General features: G+C 37.6%; 1 protein-coding gene and 1 pseudogene across 2 annotated transcripts in view; both read right to left on the bottom strand.

The window, feature by feature from the left end:
* Positions 1–1306: 1306 nt before the first annotated feature.
* The window catches only part of AP4E1 (adaptor related protein complex 4 subunit epsilon 1), a 61243-nt gene continuing 36765 nt past the window's right edge, over positions 1307–25784 (bottom strand). The window contains exons 16-22 of one of the 2 annotated variants that reach the window (XM_013057686.2): positions 23718–23832; positions 19543–19666; positions 14991–15249; positions 10932–11489; positions 7659–7849; positions 5376–5533; positions 1307–4374 (exon numbers count right to left, since the gene is read on the bottom strand). In XM_013057686.2, the coding sequence (XP_012913140.1) occupies positions 4214–4374; positions 5376–5533; positions 7659–7849; positions 10932–11489; positions 14991–15249; positions 19543–19666; positions 23718–23832 (1566 nt within the window). In that variant the 3' untranslated portion in view covers positions 1307–4213. Of the gene's footprint in view, positions 4375–5375; positions 5534–7658; positions 7850–10662; positions 10767–10931; positions 11490–14990; positions 15250–19542; positions 19667–23717; positions 23833–25784 lie in introns of those variants that run through there. The other variant, XR_006602838.1, reaches the window with a different exon arrangement.
* On the bottom strand, positions 8370–10650 carry LOC106006090 (annotated as a pseudogene).

The following is a 25784-nucleotide window of genomic DNA, read 5'->3' as shown; positions in this document are numbered from 1 at the left end:
TACTTCCTAACTTTCCTGATGCTGTTGGCCTTGTTAATGTATGGTTGCCCCCCACACACCATTATCACAGTGGTCACTCTTCTAAAAAAACAGGCAATGCTAACTTAGCTGGTAAATCTCCCTTATCATATTCATTAGCTACCTATCTTAAGCTTCACTCATCAAATGCCTACTGTTTTCTGTCCTAGAACAAGTTCTTTTAGATCAGTACAGCATCATGGACATCTGCTATAATGCAGAAACGTCCTCCTCCAAGTCATAGTATCTGTAATCACACTGTATTTGCAGAGAGATTTCTTAAATGGCATGGCGCCTTCTCATAGGACTTAGCTTTCAGGTCGGTAAAGGTCCCATCAAGCACTCATGCTTCCTCTCTCCCACCTGGTAGAAATTGGCACAAGCTAGTTTCACCAGAACCCCTTTCTGCTGACCTGTATCTATAAACCAGGTCAGATCACTTTGCTTTATTTTTCGGAGAGCCATGGGATTGCTAAAATCAATCCCTGGATATTACCTGGTCTCAGATTACTTATTTTGAGGGGACAAGTCATTCATTCAGTAAGCTGAGCCCCTAACACTGAGTGCCTATTATGTATCAGGCAAAAGGAACATAAAACATTTACATGGTCCTTAATCATAAAAAGTTCATAGTCTCATTATGCACACAAATAAACAAGTAGCTTTCATACAATCATGAATCCTGGCCCATTTGGCAACAGCCCGCCCTCCCTTCACGAGGCCCTTCAACTACTACAGCAGGTGTGGTGCATTTTACCTTCTGTGCCCCAAAGATGGGGCTGCAAATCTCAGAATTTGTCTGCTATCCATTATAGCCAATGGTAGGCACAAATCGGTGAGATTTAATGCCATTTTTTATCTAGCTTTGTGTTTTAGGATACACATGCAGAAATGGCCAGGAGACTCAGAGTCTTCGGTCACTAAGTCACCAACTGAATTACTGTGTTTCTTGCATCTTCTGGTGGCTTTAGGGAGAAGGAATAATAGAACACTGCTTTGAATGCTCTGGTCAGGCTACAGAGGATATGGACATGCACCTGAGGATCAATCCACACTCTAACCTGTCTGAAGCCCACAAAGTTCTCTTTGAACACCACACAGAAACAGCAGTATCTTTACTTTTAACCAATTAGACCACATTCTTCGAGACCATTATGAGTAAATTACTCTTTTCATCCTATTCCAGTTGTGCCTGTTCTGTTTCACCAACCCCATCAAATCACTGAGTAGGATTTACTGGTTACTCAGCTGTTTAGACAATAAAAAACACACAGACCAAAGAACAGTATAGATTATTTTGTATTTATTACACGTTTAACTGAATTTTTTTGCAATTACAGAATTCAACTCCAAAATAAGGTAATTAATGCCTGCTAGGCTGTCATTCTCACTTGCATTTTTCCTCTCCTAAAATTTTACACAGCAAAACACCTTAAAGACATGTGAATAGGTTCAGTGCACTTTCAGTGGCTTACAATTATGAGACAAAGAACACATTTATCCATAAAAAAGACAAAGAGCTCAATATTGTACAATATTACGGACATGAAATAAAAGAGAAGAAAAAAGACAATACTGCATTTTCAGCACAACTGTTTTGGTAGAGGCTAGCCGGTCACTGCCTAAAACGCTGCAGCTCCGCAGGGCACATGCTGCGCTCGGCAAGCTTGGCACATGAGCGCGTGAGGACTGCGCTGCTTCCATCTGTGGTATCTTCAGAAGGACCCTCACTCGGGGCCCACGTTCCCCTGAGCCTAATCTGCTCGCCCCCACAGGGACTACTCTGATGGGAGCCTGTCTGCCCTGCATTCACCTCCAGGTTCATGCTTGCCATCACCGGCCTTCTCACACAGCTGACAGTCCCCACTAGAGCTCTTACTCCAAACGTTGCCCCCTCACATGACTAAACTGCGACTGTACGGTAAAGAGATTGTCTACCCACAAAACTCATTCTCCCTACTTTAGAGTCACAGCTCCTGCAATGCAAAAAAGGTTGGTGATGCCTGATTTAGAATTTAAAACATTGAATTAATCTAGGCAAAATATATACTGCTCTGAAGTTCTTTACAATTTACTCTTTTGTTGTTGTTGTTGTTGTTGTTGTTTTTTTAAAACCATAAAAATATAAACATTGTAAACATTCTACTAATCACTTCAGCGGAAACTCTGACACCCTATTTTCCATTTAGTGAGTTCAGAAAGAACAAAAGTGGCACGAAGTTCCCCGTGGCAGGCCAAAACAACGTCCCCACCCTAACCTACACATGTCCCACCATTAGACAGCTCTGCTGGCCAAGCCATGTCTTTCACGACAACTGCCGCTGCCACCCCTGAACAATCTTGCAGCCAAACAGCACTATAGTTCATTGTAATCTCTCCCAGGTGGTTGTCCATCTGCTTGCTGGACACCTTACACCCACTGCTCCATACTCAACCCAGCCTTCATGATCACACAAACACACAGAAGTAAGGACACAAAAAAATTAGAGCACCTCCTTTGCCATACACTACTCTCCTCTACAAAGTGAGAGGATACATCTTATTTCTTTGTCAGAGTAAGAGCAGAATTAGGGGGGTGTTGGTGACAGAGGTAGAAATAAAGAAGCTATAAGTTTAGCCCCCAGTGTCCACTACACCCAGAGAGAGCTCATACCCTTCACTACAACACTGCTGGGAACCTGAAGATGAATCTGATATTCTACTCAGAAGGAGAAACCTAGACAGGAAATTCCAGTCATTTATCATTGCTCTTGCAGCAAGGTTTCACTACATGTTTTTAAAAGCATAAAATTAACAAGGTGCTACCTTTTTTAAAACAAATAACTTTAACATTAATTTTTTAAAATAGCACTTGAGTTTTTAGGGAGAAAAACACTAGACATAAAAAACTATTGAAATCTATCAGCTCTGGGGAATCCCCTTAGTATCTGTATCAGTTATGATTAGTGAGATAATTTAAACCGAACTCCACGCCTGTGTGACAAACAATACCAACTAACCAGAGAATTAACTGCAAGGACTTAAAATTATATTACCAGAATAGTGTCCATGATGAAGTGTCAGAAAAAGTGAAATAATAAATATTTTCCACAGCACCATAAGATTTTATAAAATACTTACTATTTCAGTTTTTAACTTTAATGTACAATCTCAAGATTGTGGTCCATCATTCATAGTAGGCTTAACCTCTTTTACTGATAAGAGTTCTGAGAGATGCCATAAAGGCACAACTAACAACAAAAAAATGATATATTTTACTGAAGAACCTGTCTGGTATACTTAAGCAGTCACTGCTTTGGTTCTATCCACTGAGTACTAGTAAAGCCAGTAAAGATGACTTTCCCATTTGTACTCACAAAATTCAGCTTGTCAAAAGGACCTAAATGGACCTAAATGGACACTAAGATATTCACCATAACTAAAATGTCCTTTTATATCTGTTTGTTTTAGTACTGTGTGCTCTTATAGGTTGTGCTTCCACATGACAATATTTTGTAAATGGCTATGGGTTTTTAAAATAAGAATACAGTGATTCACTTTGAATTTTAAAAATAAATGCAAGTGGGAAAATAAACAAATTTTGTAGCCAAATTAGCTGCAAGTATGTGTAATGAGTTATCTACAACAAAAACTATATCACAGATTGAATCCCCCCAATATCCAGCATGCTCATGGATCTCCTGAACTGTCAGTGTGTGCTGTGCCAACTTAGTTCAGTACTGATTTAAGCAAAACATAATTGAAAGTAATGACCTGCCTATCAAAAAGCTTACTGCATTCCAAAGCCAAATATGAATTAGGTTTGGGATTATCAATGCCATGTCTGTCTCCCCTCCATTAGTGCAGAAAACTGAGACTTGGTTTTACTACAAATCAGCTAGCACTAGAGGAAATTTGCTATAAAATTATTTATAACAAAATAAATATTTTCATCCCTCTACACTAAGTGACATATAAATCATTAGCAATTTATAACATTGGTTTAGGTCACTTTTTTGGGACCCAAACGTACTGTACAATCCTGAGTAAAAGGTTAAGGATACAGTTCCTTGGGGATCTTTCTTGATCAGGATTCATTAGCGTATAATAAGCCCCATTTTCATTAGAAGTACCAAGAGTTCTTTTTACTTTGGTAAGTACGTTTATCTGTGTAAACCATTTATTCTGATGGAGTAAAATAGAAGCAGAGCTTCTGCTAGGATCCCTCCATCACCTTCTGACACTGATACAGTAAATAGTCAGGAAGAGGAGAGCAGGAGGATCTAAACCACAGGGCTAATACGTCACCATGAACTCGAAAATGCAGCAAGCAGGGGATGGATGGGAGAAGCTGACAGGCCAAAAGCCCTTCATTGCCTACAACAAAACAAAAATTAAAAATTCTTTAAGACAAAGGGACTTAAGTAGACATTTCTCCAAAGAAGGTATATAAATGGCCTACAGGCATGTGAAAAGACATTCAACATCACTGAACAGTACAGAAATGCATTCCTACTCATATATATGTATGAATATATATATATATCATACACACACACACATACTCATATGTATGTATAACAACCGCTGGTGAGGATGTGGAGAAATTGGAACCTCTATGTACTGCTGATGGTAATGTAAATGGTACAGATGCTGTGGAAAATGATATGGCAGTTTCTTCAAAAACTAAATATAAAATTATATAACCAAAAGAACTGAAAGCAGAGACTTGAACACAGATTATCTGCACACTCACATTCACAGCAGCATTATATCTAATAGCCAAAAGGGGGAAGTGTCCATCAACAGATGAAGGGACAAACAAAATGTGGTACATTCATATGTGAATAGTAAATAGTGTCCAGGCTTAAAAAGGAAAGAAGTTTTGACACATGCTACATGAATGAACCTTGAAGACAGGTTAATGAAATAAGCCAGTCACAAAAGAACAAATATTGCATGATTCTGCTTATATGAGATACCTTGAATAGTTGAATTCATAGAGACAGAAATAAGAATGGTGGTTGCCAGGAGGTAGAGAGGGTGGGGAATGAGTTAGTGTTTAAAAGGCACAGAGTTTTAGCTAAAAGAGGAAGAAGTTCTGGAAGTGATGGTGGCCATGGTTGTACAACAACATGAATGTACTTAATGCCAAAGAACTGTACACTTAAAATTGATTAAAATGGAAACTTTCATCATGTGTAATTTACCACACACAAAAAATTACTTAATAATGTCTGAACAACACACTCATTTGAAAGGTACTCATAACAGGAAATACAGCTCTAGAAAATCGGATACTCATAGAAGCTGATTTGTGTTCTGACTGTGAGCAAGCCCCTATAAACGTAAGATTGCCTTTTTGTAACTCTACGAACCTATAATCTCAACAACATGAAGTCTTAGTTTCTGTTGCAGGGTCTTTAGGGCAGAAGGCAGAGCAGCTTGAGATTCTGACACTTTAACATTTTGCTTCACATCATTTGCAAAGGATAACCAGAGTTTGCCGAAGTTTTCAGTTGAAATTTTCAATGGCCTGAAAATAATTTTTAAAATTAGATTTATGTCCAGAAGAATGAAATAATTCTAAACAAACAAATACATATCAAATAACTCATGGGAATAGAATACAATCTTTATAAACCGGGGTCCTGCAAAATTTATGTTTTAAATTAACTAGGACTAGAATGTTTATCATCCTCCAAACTGATGAAAATACTGAAAAAAGATGTTATTAAATGTAGATGTCTTTTCAATAAATCACTCAGCTCTAAGTATTAGTAATTTCAGTAAAATTTTACCAAGTAATTTCATGAATCATTTAAACATAAAACTTTCATGTATACTTTGGATTTGGGGATAGTAAGACACTATCATCGTCGTGTACAAGAGGATGAATACAAGGATCTGGCACCTTATGTAAATTAGACCAAGGAAAGAATTTTAATAAATGTATTTTTGGAAATGGTTCATGAGGGGCGCCTCGGTGGCTCAGTGGTTCAAGCCTCTGCCTTAGGCTCAGGTCACCATCCCAGAGTCCTGGGATCAAGCCTGCATCAGGCTCTCTGCTCAGCAGGGAGCCTGCTTCCTCCTCTCTCTCTGCCTGCTTCTCTGCTTACCTGTGATCTCCGTCTGTCAAATAAATAAAATCTTTAAAAAAAAAAAACGATTCATGAGACTGAAGATCAAATAGTGAACACTGGGTCACTGGGGGTAGAATTTTAAGGAACTTTCAAATTCTACTTATATTTTTCTATAGCATTTCAATTTTTATAATAATTGCACACTTATTTTATAATTAGGAAAAATATTTTTTAAAGATACATAGGATTTTATTAATACACACTGAAGAACTGTTTATTGTATATATTATACTTTTTCAGGTCACTAATGCTCACCATGGGATACACCTTTAGTCAGAGAATATAAGTTTTTAGAAGGCTGGATTCTATCTTATACAGCACCATAAGCAGAAATATATTCTTTGAAAGAGTGACAGACATGTTTTTACTAAAGATTTTAAAGGGGGGACGCCTGGGTGGCTAGTTGGTTAAGCAGCTGCCTTCAGCTCAGGTCATAATCCCAGCGTCCTGGGATCGAGTCCCACATCGGGCTCCTTGCTCCGCAGGGAGCCTGCTTCTCCCTCTGACTCTGCCTTCCACTCTGTCTGCCTGTGCTCGCTCTCGCTCGCTCTCTGACAAATAAATAAATAAAATCTTTAAGAAAAAAAAAAAGATTTTAAAGGGTAGGTAAAAATTATAGCAGTGTAACACAAATGAATGGGTAAAGGTTAAAAAAATTTTATAGATAATCATTGGCATTCTGCAATCTTGGTTCAGGCAACTTCAATTTAAAAAATGCTTGAATACAGTAAAATATAGGGACTGGGTGGCTCAGTTGGTTATGCAGCTGCCTTTGGCTCAGGTCATAATCCCGGGGTCCTGGAATCGAGTCCCACATCAGGCTCCTTCCTTGGTGAAGAGCCTGCTTCTCCCTCCCTCTGCCTATTGCTCCCTCTACTTGTGCGCTTTCTCTCTCTCTCTCTCTCTGACAAATAAATAAAAATCTTTAAGGAAAAAAAAAACAGTAAAATATATCTATAAAACCAAATGAAAGCAGAAGAATGAAGAAGTTATCTTCAATTATTCTGGTAATACTGCATAGTGTCTAGTATAATGCTAAATACTGACAGTATCTCTAACCTTGAGTAATTTTCTTATAGATCTCTAAAGCTTAGTAAACAGATTTTATGAAATAATTATTCAAATCAATGAAATATAAATGAGAGAAACTTTAAAAGCGTTTTTTTAAAAAAAGCAAGGCAGAATCTCTGAAGTTATTTCAGCTTAAACATTACTTTAATGTTACTTTCTCTCAGAGGTTTTCCAAGATTACTAATCAACCCCAGCCTAAATCAGGTCCCATATTATAATTGTTCTTCGTACCATTTACTTTCTCTTCACAGCACATTTCAAAAGTAGATATGCATTCATGTGATTGTTTAATGTCTCTTCCCCAGACTGAACACTCCCTAAAGGTAGGGACTGTATATTTATTATACTCCCTAGCACCTAGCACAGTGTTTCTGCCCAGAGAGAAGGCCTAATAAATATTTGCTGAATGAATGAATAACTTGAATTAACTTTCCAGAAGATATTTACCTAATGAAATCTAATAGTGATAAGTTTACAGAAAATTCAAGCTGAACAGACGGGGTATCCATCATCTGATAGTTTATAAAACCAGAAAGATTCCCTTCTGTAAAAGGTTCCTCCATCTGCACGCTATATTGAAAGGTTTTGATGCTTCCTGCTTCTGTTGGGGGCAAGCAACATCCAGGTTGCTCGGTGATCTGTAAATAAAAATAATAAAAGTACTGAAGAAGGGATCAATACAAACTATTATATGAATACCAATTTTCTACTTTATTGAAGTGATACAAAAACATACTACTGTAAGATGCTGAAAATAAACCACATCATGAAAATGACTGACTTCACTTTGAGAAAAATTCATTAGCACAGTTAATTAAGAAATAGTATATAGGTAAAAGATATGTAACAAATTGCAGTGAAAATCTCCGTAAAATATAGCAACAACAATATAAAAATTATTAAACTTGTCTCTTTCGGTTCTCAATCCTGGCTAGCACCAGATGTTTAAAGCTAGGAGAGTTGGCACACCTGGAAGGTTCCGTCAATTAAGTGTCTGCCTTCAGCTTGGGTCATGATCCCAGGGTCGGGCTCCCTGCTCAGCAAGGAGTCTACTTCTCTCTCTCTCTCTGCCCATCCCCCTGCTCCTGCTCCCTTTCTCTCTCTCTCCTCTCAGATAAATAAAATCTTTAAAAAATTAAATTTATTTTTTAAAATCCCAGGGGAGTTAAAAATGTGTATACACACACATACACACACACACACAGGTGTCTTATCTTCTCAATCTACACACTTACTCAAGCTATGGGGATAGAACTCAAGCAACTGGATTGGATTTTGTTTTGTTTTGTTTTAATTTCCTTAATTTTTTATTCATGGTACCATTACCACAATTTACAGGGCAATATACCTGATATAATGAAAAGAGTAAGACAAAGACAAAGCTGCAACAGATCAAAGACCTTAGGAATGTACATCTAATTGATACCACATTGCATTAATCAGTAATTGCACTTTTTGCAAACTGTGGCTATGATAGTCCTGAACAAGAAGATTTTCCTATTTAAGTTTAGTGACTTTTCTGACTTTAGATCATCATTCCTTCTGTGGCAAATTTTTACAGTTCTTCTAATGCTTTTGGGACAACAGTCCCAAAGTAACCTGTAGCTTTCCTGACAACTCCTCGCTCCTCTCCTGGCTAAGAACTATAGCCCTTTTCTTCTGTTTTTTTAGAACCTTTTGCTACCAAATCCACCACTTCTGCCACCAGATCCATAACCATCACCACAGGAGTCCCCAAGCTTCTTCCAACAAAATGCCCTCCTTCATGGGTCCATAATTTGATTGCTGTTGTCCACTATAACTTCCAAAATCATTATAGTTTCCACCACCACCATAGTTACCACCTCCAAAATTTCCTCCTTCATTGTGACCATCATATCCTCCATCATCACGACCATTTCTGCCTCTTTGGTGTCCATATCCTGGTCCACCAACACCTTAGCCTCCTCTACTACTATAACCAGGACAACCACCACAGTTGCCACCATCACCTCCTCTATAACTGCCTCTGCTGCCACCACCTCAATCACCATAACCTCCTCTTCCACCAAAGTTTCTACCATGGCCAAAGTTAGCACCACCTTCAAAGTTTCCTCCATGACCCATGAAGTTGTCAGATCCACCTCCATGACGTCTTTGTGATCCAAATGACTGCACTTCTTGTTTAGAAAGGGCCTTTTTCACTTCACAATTATGCCCATTATGGTGTGATATTTCTGAACAATTTTATCAACTGTATCATGATCATCAAAAGTTAAAAAAGCAAATCCTCTTTTTTCTCCTCTGTCTTCCATAACTTCTATGATTTCAATCTTGCCATACTTTTCAAAGTACTCTCCCAAATTATACTCTTCTGTATCTTCTTTAATACCACCAACAAAAATTTTCTTTACTATTAGATGGGTACCAGGCTTTACAGAATCCTCTCTAGAAAAAGCTCTCTTGGTTCTACTACACACCCATCGACCTTGTGTAGTCAGGAACACATTGCTGCATCTACCTCTTCAACATGAGAGTAAGTCACAAAACCAAAACCCCTAGCAAGTTTTTGTTTGGGGGGTCTCTCATCACCACACAATCTGTATGTCCCATTTTTCAAAATGTTCTGTTAAATTAACATTAGCTAGTTTCTAAGCTCAAACCACCAAAAAACAGTTTTCTCAACTGCTCTGGTTCCTTTGGATCATGGCCCCCTCTTCCCAGTGGCAGCAGCAACAGCCGGACTGGGGCTTGGGGATGACTGGGCAGCAATTTTACCTCCATTTTGAGGCTGGATTCTCTCTCATTTTTTTTTTTAAGTTCCACTGGTGAACTTAGTGCCCATCTAGAGTCAGGAACTTCTGCCCTTGTCAGTGGTTCAGGCAATAACCCATTCAACACATTTTAGCCCACAGAAGAAACAGAGTGCAACTTGTGGAGTAACTAACTCATCTACTGGTCAAATCTCATTATAACTCCACCAAGGACACCCATACAATAACATAATTAAACATATTTCCAGAAATCACAATGCCAATCTCTTAAAGCTTGGGAAGAAATGCAATTGGTGCCCAAGCACTCAGTATAGAATAATAAATCAATGAAAGAAAAAGGTAGCAGACAATATACATATTTATCCTTCAATAGTCTTACTCTTTGATGTTCTGCTTTGTTAATCTAAGAACTTTGTCTCACTATTTATAACAAGAATGAATGAGACATTTAAAGAGTGTAAAAAATCACAAAATACACACTGAAAATAATAACACAGTAACACATACCATGTGTCAGTTACCGCTATAAGCATTTTACAGATATTAATTCATTTTCTCCTCTCAGTAACAGGCAGACACTATTAATATCTTCATTTTAAATGTGAGGAAACTCAAAGTTACATAACCTGACCATGTAACACAACTAATAAGTAGCAGAAGCAAGATTCAGAGCTAAGCATTTTGAGTCAATAGCCTACCTTTTTAACTACTGTGCTCTATTGATACTTGCTTATCTTTATGGCCTTCCCCAATGCAGGCGGAAAATCTTTATGTTTCCTTGTCTCTTTTGAATAATTTATCCCTACTCAAAATAATAAAGAAAAAAACCTGTCACACCTTTGGGGTTTTATACTAAAAAGAAAAGGATATGGAAGAAATTTATAAACCATCAGAAGATCAAACATTAGAAACACTAAGCAAGCATTGTCCATTTAAGGCAGAAATAAGGAACCATTCATTGTCTTACCTTGAAATTTTCTGCTGGAGCAATTTCTAAGTTAGCACTTTTCAATTCCAAACCACTCTTATTAGAAACTGACCAGACCATGATTAAACAATCATCTTTCCAAATTTTGTAAGAAGACACTGATATGGTTTCATTATGACAGACCTCCACAAGATCTGAATGCACGTGTTCAGAAGTTTCTTCCAGCAAAGAAGCAGCTAAAGAGGTTTCATTAGCAACTGAAGGTACGGTGGACTGAGAAGGGTGAAAACCTTCCATATTATTATCAGTGAACAAAGAGGGTGAAGAAGAGAGCTTGCAATTGGAGAGTTTCTCAACTGAGGGCAGTTCTGTGAGTGACTCAGAATCCAAAAGCTCAGAGTTGAGAGAAAATTTACTTAATTCTTTGTCTCCTCTATCCTGCAAAGTATCCAAATAATAATCATCTTCGTAAGTTGCTTCTGACGAAGAACCAAAGTAAGAACAGGTCATATGAGCACTGGTTGTTTCTCCACTTTTGGATTCCTTGACTTTTGATTTCCTTCTGAATTTGTGAGATACGGTATCTGCTTTTCCTAGCTGTAAAAATAAAACATAATAATTCCACCAGTGATGAATTTTAAACATTTTTCTGTAATTTCAAATGAGCATCACTTTACTAACTTAAGATTCTATCTGTAATGCATAGATTAACAAAAGAATCAGAGATGAATAAAATGTTAAGCCCTAAAATTCTGACAGCTACCTCATTTTGAACTATTAGCTAAGTCTTATTTCTCATAAAAACATAAAATTAAAAAAAGAAAGTCAAAAAGTCATTTGTGAACAATTCTGAAAATTTGCTCAGTTTTGGAATGCTAGAGTAGAGAACTGCAAAAATTAAAAACAGTGAGGGGCACCTGGGTGGCTCAGTTCGTTGGGCATCTGACTCTTGATTTTGGCTCAGGTCATAATCTCAGGGTCATGGGATTGAGCCCCGCATTCACTCTGTGCTGAGCACAGAGTCTGCTTGAGATTCTCTCCCACTCTCAGTATCCCTCAACTACTTGCATGAACTCTCTCTAAAAAAATAAAAATAGGGCACCTGGGTGGCTCGGTCAATTAAGGCTTCAGGTCATGATCCCAGGGTCCTGAGATCAAGCCCCACATCAGTCTCCCTCCTTAGTGGGGAGCCTGTTTCTCCCTCTCCCTTACCTACCACTACCCCACTTGTGCTCTCTCTGTCAAATAAATAAATAAAATCTTTTAAAAAGATAAGAAAAGTAAAAATAAAAAGCAATAACATTTAAAAAATAAAATAAAAACAGTGAGATACCTAGCCATTTTTGGGGTTTCCAGAGTTGTTCTGTAGAAGAGAAGATACCTTAAAATACAGGAATGGCTCAAACTCTGGTTTGGCAGTCTATAATAACCATGATTTCATGGCCCCACAAGTCAATAAACAGAAAAGAAAAACTGATTTTATCTTAAGAACTAACTGGCAGTAGCTGACACACACAGCAGGCAAGAACTCTATCAGTGACTAGTGATGTTTCCTCCAGACTCAGAATATGGGAATGGCAAATCTGCCTTCCTTGAACCAGGACTCCTGGGAAATGGTCTGCAAATCTACATTAAGAGTGGAGTGATGGGGGCGCCTTGGTGGCTCAGTGGGTTGAAGCGTCCGCCTTCGGCTCAGGTCATGTTCCCAGGGTCCTGGGATTGAGCCCTGCCATGGGCTCTCTGCTCAGCAGGTAGCCTGCCTCCCCGCCTCTCTCCGCCTGTCTCTATGCCTACTTGTGACCTCTGCCTGTCAAATAAATAAATAAAATCTTTAAAAAAAAAAAAAAAAAGAGTGGAGTGATGGCTCACAGTTCACTCTTACCCTCCAAAGTCCTATCTAGAATCAGTGTAGCAGACTGGCACTACTCTAAATCCACATCTCCAGCCTTCTTGTGGCCGCGGGGCCATCATTCACAAGATTCTAGTTAACCAGAATTCTAGTTCCTCTTCCATACCCTCTCACCCACTCAAGTCCCAATACTTCTTCCAACTCTCAGCAGATAAGTTTGTCTCCTATCTTTTGATTCGGAAGTCATCAAACAAGAACTAAAATTTTATTCACACAAAAATGAAAAGGAGTGGGTGGGTAAAGGACTTCCACTTTCAAGTAGCTGTGGGACTTGAATTAGAATGTTCAGTGTTGCTCCTCAAGTCACTAATGCTCTGAGTGTTTTCATTTGTTTTTTGTTTTCTCTTTTCCATGTTTCATTTCAGGTAGTTTCAAATACTTTGTCTTCAAGATTTTCTTCTTCTGTACTGTCTGATCTGCTGCTATCAGAAGCTCCAAAAGCCATAAGACACTAGAGTGACATATTTGTTAAAATGTTTAAAGAAAAGGAACAGTCAACCTAGACTTCAGAGAAAATAACTTTCAAAAATGAAGATAAAAAAGAACAGAAAACCAAGAAACAGACTCTTAACTATTGAGAACAATCTGAGGGTTACCAGAAGGAAGGGGCATGGGGGGTTGAGTTAAATAGATAATGGGGATTAAGGAGGGCACTTGTAGTCATGAGCACCAAATGTTCTATTAAATCACTAAATTCTACACCTGAAACTAATATTACACTGCAGGTTAACTTACTAGAATTTAAATAAAAACTTAAAAAACTAAAAATGAAAATAAAGTGAAGGCAAAGATGGGGGGGGGGGGTCTTGATCCTTACAGAGAATTACATAAAAAATTAACCCAAAAAGGATCTAGTATACCTTAAATGAAAAAACATCCTAATTATATTTCTAATACTGAGCTCACACCAAAAAAAAAAAAAAAAAAAAGGCTGGATCATTTGTCACACTGAATGTTCTCTTGAGAAAGACTTTAACTGAAAGCTTTGCACTTTGTTGAGAGCTTCAACAGTAGCCATGGGATTCACAGATGAGGGCTCCATAAGCCTAGGTGCACTGTGACCACTGAGAACCTCCCCAATGGTGCCAGGGGATGCACAGGTACCCTTACCACAGTCAGCTAGAACACCGTAAAGACCCAAAATAAGTCACCTTGTGGCTGAAATCCAAATGCTGAGACAGCATTCAATACATTACTTATTAATACATCTAGATTGAATTTTTTTTCCTTAGTAGGGAATATCAAGTCTATAGTTGATCAAGTCTATCAACTAGAAAAGAAAGAGAAAACAGGCAAAGAGTATAGGGATAGACGGAAAATTCCACCAAGAGAGAAGGAAGATGAAAGAACTGGAATGATGTAAAACTCAAGAAAATGTGGCTCTAACCACAATTCTGTACCAGGTAGGTCCATCAGTCCACCAAACGGAAAATTACATGGAATTCTGAGATGCTCAAAAATAGCACCTGCCCTTCACTCTGATATTTCATTCTTTTACTATGATAATAATATATCAGCATAAAAAGTTTTTTGATCATAATGCCTGAGTATAATTTTCATTTTGTGTAATTCCTTTCAGTCTCAATACACTTTTATCTTCTTAGCAGTTATAAACAAAGTATAAATAAAACTTTATATTCTGCCTTTTTGCTTAATATATTACATGTACTTGTTATTTTACAATACAGTATTTATCATTTTTAATGGCTAAGTAATATTCTGAGCTATTATAATTTATGAATCCATTCTCCTACTATTAGACATCTAAACTGATTTCTATTTTTTGCTATTAAAAATGCGATTTTGAGAAGTACTTTTTCCACAGACATATCAATATTGTTGAACTACTGTTATTGCCAATACTTTCATCAAGACCCCTTCCCACTGAGAACTGTGAAGTTCCCACTGAGAACTCCCACAGGAGTAATACCTGTGGTCATATGGGTAACTCTGTTTGGACCCCGACCCTTGCCCCAGCTGACTGGACTACAGAAAATACCTGACTCAAGCTAAACTAATTAGAATTTCTCTTTCAGGAATATAAAAAGTATGTCATTGGTGGCTCTGGAGCTGGGAAAGCCATTTCCCACCATGTGTATGAGAGCCAAGAACTTTTGCTGAGCCAGTTGTTTTGTATAAAACAAAAAGTTTAGTTTCAGATTCCCAGAGGAATATAATGGACTACTTACCAAATTGATTGTACTTTCTGATCCTAGCCCAACAAATAATGAAGATGCCAGCAGCTGCTTTTCTTTCTCCTCCTTAGATTGGGTATGGACTTGACACTGATCCTTTTTTGTTATATTTTGGTCTACATTCTCCATTATTATACTCTCTTGAGGAACAGGCGGAGCTTCAGTTTCATCCCCAGTTTTGCCTTCCTTCTTGGGAAGATAACCCTCTTTACCCCATAATTTCTTTATACCTTCCAGCTTCAAGCTATTTGTCCTAAGAAGAGTAAGAATGAAATCAAAACAACTTAAATAACTGCTGAAGAGTTACTTTCTCAAGGCATTTTTTAAAACACATCATTGCCATGGTCTTTTAAAAACAGCTTTCACAGGTCCCCGGGGTGGCTCAGTCAGTTAGGCAACGACTCTTGATTTCAGCTCAAGTCATAGTCTGGGGGTTGTGAGATTAAGCCTTGCATCAAGCTCTGCACTGGGGATGGAGCCTGCTTGGGATTCTCTCCCTCTGCCTCTGCTCCCACCCCCTGCTCACACTCTCTCTCTCACTCCTCTCTCTCTGTCAAATAAATAAATACATAAATAAACACATACATACATACATAATACATACAGCTTTCATATTCTATATGTCAGGAAGTAAAACCTAGATTTTATTTTAGTTTCAGCCAATGTCCCCTCACCCCCCAGCTAAAGGATTGAAGGCAAAAGAACTCTAGACTTAGTTAAAAATTTTAGATCACTTAATTTTCAATTTACAGCTTGAATAAGTTATCCAAAAACAGAACTACTATAAATTAGTTCCTTTCTTCCACTGACTTTTCAAAAATACCTCTAATGCTGATGAGTTAAAGATCAGAAATGACTTTTAAGTTTCTTAGCTATAATCACCCAATGAAGGAATAGACATTATATAATAAAATCCTGTTGAAAGCAAAATTAAAAAATCATTCAAACCCATTCTTAATCCATCCAACAAGTTTTCTTAATGTGAACACTAGCTACATTTTTAACTATTATAACTGTACTTTTATTAAAATGAAATGAGATCTGAGCTATAAAAGAAAAAATTAAGAGTTCTGGCATGAAGTTTATGTTTCTTTATGCTTGAGTTGAAGAATTATAAGTAGTGATTAGAATTTGGACTCACCTACTGTTGTGTCAAAAGTTACAGCTATGAATAATCCCAAGTGCAGACTGAAACAGCCAAAGATTACCTTTATTGTTTACATATAAGAACTATGTGTTCATTGCACTTGGCTCATTTAAGCATCCCTGTCACAGTCCAAAACAGCATTGTAAAATTTGTACCACAAGATAGATCATAAAATGAATCTAACATAAAAACTCAGATATATCTGTACTGGTTATTAGTCCCTTCCAGTTTGTTGGAATCATGATCAATTTGGTTTTCTATACTATGCCAGAAACAAAGACAGGTGGTTATACCTCATACTGAGTCAAGAACTAATGCTATTAAATACAAATTAGCTGAAAGACAATCTGAATGTTAATAAAGAATGCCTAGAGGGAATCTGTCTAATCCTCCTCATTGGATTTTACTGCTGGAATGTTCCTTTAAAAATATCTTGATTTCTCCTTTTCTTTCACGTACCAAAAGAGCCTTCTAAAAAAGTTTTTATTAGAAAAAGCAAAACCTGTGAGAAGAAAAGCAGTTTTCTTGCATGAGCAGATCAAAAGTGGTTACAGGAACCACTAAGATGACCCCCAGCATCTCTAGGATGCTCAACAGCAGAAACTCAAAGGGATTCATAAATGCCCACAGTATTTCTATAACCCTATATATTTATACATAATATATAATATATAAATACAAATATAATATATATATTATATATATTTATAAAAACATATCCTTTAATTAAGAAGAAAAAGGGGAAACTCCCCAAGTTTTATTAGTAAATTATTTAAATATCAGTTAACAAAAAAAGTTAAGTGTGGTGGACCCTGGGATGCTCCATTCAGATGACCCTTCAATAAAGGACTTGTTGCCCCAGTCACTGGGAGTACAGCATGCTTTGGCATTGCCTGGCTGCAGAATGACACATTGCCTGAGACCATATATGCCTCCCTGGGCAGCCCACACCCAGTGACTGAGGAACAGAAGTGTGGAGTCTGGCCACCCATGTGGACCCAACTCAGGACAACTCTGAAGGGTCACTCTAACTTCTGAGCTCCGCACAGGGTCAGCAGAGACTGCTGTTAGACTGCATTGCATCTTAACTCCTTCCTCTGCCCAAACCTGCTTCTTTCTCCTTCTTTCCACAGGTGGTGATCACAAGGGCACTCCTTTACATTCTGCATGCTAAATCCATCACGGAATGCACTTCCCAGGGAATCCAATCCACAACAACAGGCAAAATAGGAAAGGAGAGGAAAAATAAGCCTAAAAGGAGCTTCAAGATACTTTAAAGGTTTTTCTAGCATATTTCAACTGCATACATGCCTATTATCAATATAAATTCTCCATCATGGATTATGTATTGGCAGCCTAAAAAGCAGGAAAAGTAAGTAAGAACACAAAATAAGTTTCTTTACAATATGAGACACACTGTAAAAGAATTTTTTTAAACATGAGTCATCTTTGCTTGGGTTTTGATAAATTTGTGAGTTTACATGGTGTACTTTCGTATTGTTTTTAATCACATCAATCAAACACAGATGTAAATTCTGGCCAAACTAACTTCAAAAGGTTAGGGATACACTTTAATTCAGCTCTAGGAATTCCCTTTTCAGATAGCCCCCAAAGACGGCCTAAGGTAAGAAATTCTAAATTGGGCTTGCTACTACTTTATTCTCAGCTTGCTAGAGATTGCAAAAGAGTGGTTGTCTGCTCTCTAAAGCTGATTTGCCTTGTCAATTACCACATAGGTTCCCAATTCTGAAATCATGTGTAAGCTGTGGTCCTCTTTGGAAATAAATTTTAAATTCATGCCTCATGTTCCATCTCATGGTAACATAGCATGTGTGTCAGCAGGTCTGCCAAATGTCATTTCTCTCAGAATAGTACATGTTTATGTATAGGATTTACAAGGATCAAGTAAATCAAATCCCCCAGATCTTAGTTCAGTACTAAACAAATAGATGCTGTCACCTGTTGTGCAGGTGAAAGAGACTAAGTTTCTTCCTTGGGTTTAGAGGGTTCCTGTCCTCTCCTTCCCTTGTCCCGGTGTTCTGTCTGGGGCATTTAATTGCTATCACCACTACATTCAAATGCTCACAAATTGTATGTGTTCCCCATACTTGGAATACCGAAATTAAATGTCTGGGAAAGAAAAGGGTGTCAACAGAGCAGTAAAAAAGCCTAAGAAAGAGAATTTCATTCAGCATATCATCTTATATTCTCATAATCTACATAGATTAGAGTCAGTCTTCTGGTAAATAGTTCTTCCAACCATCATGCTAGAAGACTAACAAATGCAAAGATAAACATAAAATAAAGTGACTGACTCCATTATGAACATATGAGGACTCAATATTCAAATGTATCTTTCAAAGTTGCCACCTTTGAGATTTTATTACATTTATTCCAACAAAGCTGCCATTACTCAAAACATTTTTTAATAAGCACTGAATAATATATGGAATTGTTGAATCACTATACTGTATACCAGAAACTAGTGTAACACTGCATGTTAACCACACTGGAATTAAACTAAAATTGTTAAAAAGTTTTAACTCTTTTAAGAAGCTTCTTCACAAACAAGGAAGCCATTTTCATTACTTTATGTCACGTCAATAACCAAAGTTATCCAGAGTGGTCACTAATTTCATTTGATTAACTCAGCTTTTGGATACTGATAATGATGGCAATGACAATTAGTATTCATAGTAGCAGCTTCCATGTATCAACCACTTCCTATGCACTGGATTTTATTTGTATATATTACCTCACTTTTTTAACTTAAAAAAAATTTACTTATATTTCCTAAAATTTACTTATACTTCCAAAATCAAAATCTACCTAAAAAGATTGAAGATTTAGCTCCACATAAGACATTTAGACAAATATATCACCAATGTTCACAGTGGCAGGAAAGAAGCTCTGGAAGCATTTTGAGCAAAGTATGCAGCTGACTTAAATGAAGTCAGTCATCTTATTTTAGGTTCATCTTCCAATGAAATGGCTCTAAGATTTTGAGAAATGGAGAATGACATGCTGAATAATCATCTACGTATTCTTTAAAATAATCAACTAGGTATTCTTTAAAAAACCTACATGTGTACATGTGTGTGTATATATATAAATGTGTGTATAACACACATACAGAAACATACATACACATGCATACATACACACGATATGTAGTAATAACACACATATCATTATCATGTGTAAACTCTATGTACATTATGCTGTCTTGGAAGGAAGCAAGCTCTCTTACAAGTTCTCTTGTCCAACATCAACACCCTGAAAACAATAAATAGAAACCACTGAAACAAGAGCTGAAAGACTTAAGCTTTCAGGGACGCTTCTACTTTAAAGAAATTTAAATACTCTTATGTTCTCGATTTTAGTAAGAAAGGAACTTACTCCTTCAGCCCGGTCTCTGCACTATTCCCAGATATATCTGAACCAAGAGAAATGCCAGCAGGAGACTGTCGTCCAGTGAAGCCAGATGAAGAAAAGGAGAGTCCATATGGTTCAAAATTGAGAACTAGAATTTTAAAACAATAATTTTAAAACAAAAACAAGTTCATATTTAAAACAAAGCAAAAGTTAGAGGGGAAAGAAGAAATTAACAAAGTTACTATTCACTACTGAAAATAAAATAGCTTAAGGTTAGAATCCAATGACAATTTTTATTTATTTTCTTTTTCTTTTTCTTTTTTTTTTTTTTTAAAGATTTTATTTATTTATTTGACAGGGAGAGATTACAAGTAGGCAGAGAGGCAGGCAGAGAGAGAGAGGAGGAAGCAGGCTCCCTGCTGAGCAGAGAGCCCGATGCGGGACTCGATCCCAGGACCCCGAGATCATGACCTGAGCCGAAGGCAGCGGCTTAACCCACTGAGCCACCCAGGCGTCCCTATTTTTCTTTTTGTAAGTAACCTCTATACCTAACATGGGCTCAAACCAGAACCTGGAGATGAAGAGTTGCCGGCTCCACCAACTGAGCCAGCCAGACACTCCTCCAATGACAATTTTTAAGCTGGAAGGGACTCTGGAGATGACCTAATCAAATAATTATAGTAATAATAAAAAAGTTATCATTCATTGGAAGTATTACAGTCTGTAAGCCATTATCTGATCAAACACAAACGGTACTTCACTTTTATCTTTTCATCTCCCTTAGGAGCTAAAGAAAGATGCAATTAGGAAAGATACCTGATAAACCAGGTCACTGAAAAGTTGCTGCTCCCAGACAAAAATGTTTAATGAGCTATGAATAAAGAGATAACCAAGATTTTGCTTAGCAAAATGATCTTAGGCACATTCCCATACTGAATGGACTAATGGAGCCCTCAGTGTGAAATTTCCCTTACTGAAAAGAATAAGGGTTACTCAGGTTCAGATTCCTGTGAGTCTGTATACCCAAATGAATTCAATCAAGAACCATAAAAATTCATATTGTTATTGTGGTAGAGCAAAAGCCAATATCCATTCTCCTCTTTTAAGTAATAGAAACCTCACTTCTTAGCTAGGTACATGGCCCCCAGAAAAGAAATGACATTTCCAGACTCCTCTGCCATGAGCTCCAGCCAATGAAATTATGTACACATTCTGTGCACAAGTTCTGGAAGGAATCTTCCTAGATGAAAAAAAAATGCCTTTCTTCTCTCCCTTCCTCCTTTACATCCATGAAGCCATCATCAATCCTAGGCTGCCCACTTCTGGAATTTCTTTAACAGGAAAAAGTAGTTATCTCTGTCTTGTAAAAGGCCACATTTTGTTAATTTGTTTTCTAATATGCTATGTAGCTATACCTAAACCTAACTGGCATATTTTTATCTTTTTGAACTACCTGGATTATAATACAAAGGACCTTCTTAAATCATAAAAAGTGCTTTATAAAATATAAACGTGAACTTCCTGTTATCTTCATTTTACAAAGGAGAAACTGCGGCAGGATTTACCATGAACTTAACCAAAGACTACAAAAATAGGAAAAATGATAGAGCCAGATAAGAAATCAGATACCCTGGTTCTAGAGCTCCACTCTCAAGTATTCTATTATACTGTCTCTTCCAAAGGAAACAACACCTAATCTAAAGAGAACTAAATAAACTAGTTTAGGATAGAAAAAAATAAATTCTATATCTAAAAGAATGATACAGAAGAGAAATCAATGTGTAGTAGAAAAAAAATGATAGGCTAATTAATAACCAGAAGAACAGAGTTCTTGATGTACATCAGGTATTAACTGGGTACATGAACTAGACCTTAACTTCTCTGTCTGTAAAGTGAAGGATTTGGGCTAAATCAGCAGTTTCCAAATGCTGATTTGATAACCAAGATCAAGCTAACTTTGTAGAATCTCCCACATACAGCCAAGCTTTCCAAGGTTCAGAAACAAAAGATACAGGAGTAAGGCTCAAAAATCTGTATCATTTTTTAAAAACTCCGTGATTCTGATTCATAATCATATTTCAAAATCACTTCTCTAAATAGACAATTATCATATCATTTCACTCATATGTGAAATATAAGGAATAGTGCAGAGGACCACAGGGGAAGGGAAGGAAAACTGAATGGGAAGGAGTCAGAAAGGGAAACAAACCACAAGACTCGGGGCTCCAGGAACCATCCTGAGGAATACAGAAGGGAGCAGGGGGTGGGGTGATGAGTACTAAGGAGGGCACGTGTGCTGATGAGCACTGGGTGTTATACACAACTAATGAATCACTGAATACTATATCAAACACTACTGATGTACTCTATGTTGGCTAACTGAACATAATTTTTAAAAAAAGAAATCAACTCTCTAAATCCTTACAAGGTCCTTTTCAACTAGAAAATCCTCCCATTTTAAGCTTTTCAATCATGTAGTTTAACTTCCTATCCCATTTTGACCTCTTTTTAATAGCATCCGTAACTATTATCAAGCCTCTGCATTAACAAAATAGCAGTGAAGAGCTCAAGAAATGTTTCCTACGCATGAGTAAAAACAATTTAAGCCAAAGCTCAAGTAAAGATTGAGCAAAAAGAATTCAAAATCAGAGGTAGAGTTTAAGAGTGGGGAAGAAAAAATAAAACTAGACACAGAAGGGGACAACATCTGGAGATAGTCAGGTAAAATTCCTAACCTGAGACAACAGAATTAAGCACTGTCATTTACGGAAAGCCTGGAAAGGCTGGAGGCTGAGAATGAACTTCAAGCCACATTATTTTCATTCTTCAGTAAAAACTTACCAAGATCATTACAGAGGTGAATGACTAGAAGAGCATAAGATTTTTTTTTTTTTTTAAGATTTTATTTCTTTATTTGACAGAGAGAAATCACAAGTAGATGGAGAGGCAGGCAGAGAGAGAGAGGGAGGAGGAAGCAGGCTCCCCGCTGAGCAGAGAGCCCGATGCGGGACTCGATCCCAGGACCCTGAGATCATGACCTGAGCCGAAGGCAGCGGCTTAACCCACTGAGCCACCCAGGCGCCCAAGCATAAGATTTTTTTAAAAGTTAACTAGACATGTAAGAGTTCATGTGCATGTGGGGAGCAAGAAGAAAATAACAGTATGCAGAAAGAGTCAGAAGAAGGAAGTAGATGGCTGAATTGCAACTTATACTTTTTTGATGTCATTTTAAGATCAACCAGTTAGTTGTACTCATATGCCTACCACAGAGCCTGGAAAGTACTCAACAAAATCATTAGATGATGAAAGTGGAGATGAAGAGCTTTCAGCACTCACCTTCTCACTATTACCATTCTGAACTCCTACAAAGATAATATTCAGCAATCTCTCTTTATTAATATGCATACTTCCCATCCACCATCCAAACATCTGAATAATCTCCTTTTTACCAAAATCATGACAGACATCTTTGCCTGACAGGCTACATTTCTGAAATGTAAAGTTATTCTTTCTTTTCTTAGCTGTTTCTAACTTCACTGATCAGACATTTTGTTCGAGGAAGCATTCTTAAACAGTTTATATAAGCTCCTCAGAAAGAAAATAAAACTCATTAGTCCATGGTAACCAGATTTGTTCTTTCAAACTTTTCTATAGGTATGCTCACATAAATAACTATGAGCCCTCCCTTTAGCACAGTGACCCAACATGATAATTCCACCTTTAAGTTCTTTCAAAATTCCGGAATGGCTTCCTTAGGCACTTATGTATATGGAGCCTATGACTTTGGGACTATCTCTGGGCTAACTGCTTTTTTCTGGGTATCCAAATACCTAATCAGGGTAAACAAGTCACAAGCAGATTTAAAGAGAGATGATAAAAACATTCTCAGTTATTTACATTACAAGGCTATAATGTCAATTGCATTAAAAAAAATCATGTCCTTGTGGCACCTGGGTGGCTCAGTGAGTTAAGCCTCTCTGCCTTCAGCTCAGGTCATGATCTCAGGGTCCTGAAATCAAGCCCCACATGGGGTTCTCTGCCTGGCGGGGAGCCTGCTTCCCCCTCTCTTTCTGCCTGCCTCTCTGCCTACTTGTGATCTCTCTCTCTCTCTCTGTGTGTCAAATAAATAAATAAAATCTTTAAAAAAAAAAAAATGATGTCCCTGCAATTAAGCTTGTTACAGACCCATGAAAACTTACCTTTTTCCTGAGAAAACTTTTCCTCCTGCCGTTGGTGGTGAGGTTTGTAAGGTGCTGCCCCCTGACTAAGTTCTTCAGCCACAAAACCATCCAGAAAAGATAAAGAAGCATCTACCTGTATTAGCATGAAGCAAAAATTTAAAAATTAAAATTATATACCCTAAACAGTAGACTGTACCCTCACATAATTTTAATCCATGTGTCTTAAAAATAATTTTTAAATGTAAAACTGAACTTCAATTCTGAAAGTGCGACCAAGCTCTCTAGCTTTCTAAAACATCTATATTCAAATCAGTTAGCTAAGAATGTTAACAATGTAAGTCTTCTGCAATTGTGATCAATTTCAGTGCCCTGCAGAATGAACGGCAACCAATATGTTACAGCATCATATGACTGAGACAAAGACAGTTCCCACCCTCAGGAGAATTGTAACCTACTAGAGAAGACACCTACACCCAGGAGCTACAGGGTCTGTATGTTTGTGCTGGGGGCGGAAAAATAAGGTGTGGGCAAGGCTAGCTCCTTTTGAAGACTCCAAGGAAGAGTAAGTTCCTTATCCCTTTGAGTTTCTGAAGGCACCACAATTCCTTGGCTTGCGGCCATATCACTCTGATCTCTGCTTCTATTGTTAGTTGGCTCTCTCCTCTCTGACTCTTTCCTCACCTTTATGTCTTGTGATCATGCCTTCCGGACAACTCAAGATAATCTCCTCATCACAAAATCCTTAACTTAATCACATCTACAAAGTTTTTGTTACCATGTAAAGTTCCAGGGATTAAGGTGTGTACACTGTGGGGAGGCCACTATTCAGACTCCCAGACTTGGGAGTCTGAATTTAACCATCCTATTCTCTTCTTTCTGAAAATGTTTTTTCACAAATCTATGGAAAATTACTTAATTTCAGCAGGAATAGAAAGGTATGAGAGAATGATTAAGTGAAAAGAAATGAGATAAGGAAGAGTAAGGGGAAAAGAAGAAAAGAAAAAGTGAGTGAAGAGTGAAATCTACATAAAAGGCTATGACAGTGGAGGCTTCAGAAGCCACAGGTTTGCTTCTGGTTTAGCCAGGTGTACACTAATAGCTCAGGTAATTAGAAGAGCAGGGGAATCTCAAACAGTTAAGTGGCACATCAAACTCTGAATCTGGAAAGGTTTAGTTTCTTTCTTTTTTTTTTTTTTAAGATTTAATTTATTTGACAGAGAGAGACAGCAAGAGCAGGAACACAAGGAAGGGGAGTGGGAGAGGGAGAAGCAGGCTTCCCGTTGAGCAGGGAACCCAATGTGGGGCTCGATCCTAAGACCCATGAGGGCCTGAGCCGAAGGCAGATGCTTAACGACTGAGCCACCCAGGCACCCCAAGAAAGGTTTAATTTCAATAAGATTCTTACAAAATGAAGCTATGTCATCATCGTTACCTTCTACTGGAGGGAAAGAGGAAATAGGTTCCTAGTTTACTACTGTACGTAGCATATTTATTCACCATTTCAATGAATGTCTCTGGAATGCCTACCAAACATGAAAGCAAGGCCTCTGCTTTTAGGAGCTATTTGAAAGAACCAATGGACAAAGCTTCAAAATGAATACAAGTCATGAAAATCTGAGTCAGAATTAGTGGGAAGGCTACCTCTCCTATCCTCTTTCTCAACTGTATTTGACAAATAAAAATTTGTACAAATTTGATTTCCTTTTGGAAATTTCCTAATTTATGCCAGTCTGGGGGAGAGACCGGTATGCACTCAGGGTGAGTAATAACTGAGCTCATTAGGTTAAAAAGGGTGCTGGCTGAAAGGTGGGAAAAGGAAAGGTGGGTAATCAGGTTCTAAAGTGGGAAAGAAGTTAAGACACCAGGGGGACAAAATGCAATAGAGAACTATTTTTTACTTTCTCAAAGAAAACAAAGTAATAATTAAATGACATATTAGAAAAATTAAAGAGAGACTAAAAATTTTTAATTCTTGAATTACCATATGTTAAAAGAGATGGTCACAGGATATAAATGCCTTCATTGCAGTTCTCCAGAAGAGATACTCCTCTATTCCTGACTATTCGGGATCACTACTGACCTGCA

The sequence above is a fragment of the Mustela putorius genome, unplaced genomic scaffold (assembly GCF_011764305.1).
Source record: "Mustela putorius furo isolate JIRA1106 unplaced genomic scaffold, ASM1176430v1.1 tig00003898_pilon_pilon_pilon, whole genome shotgun sequence".
Taxonomy (NCBI): Eukaryota; Metazoa; Chordata; class Mammalia; order Carnivora; family Mustelidae; genus Mustela; species Mustela putorius.
The sequence above is the reverse complement of the archived record's forward strand: the minus strand, read 5'-3'. Positions and strand labels throughout refer to the sequence as shown.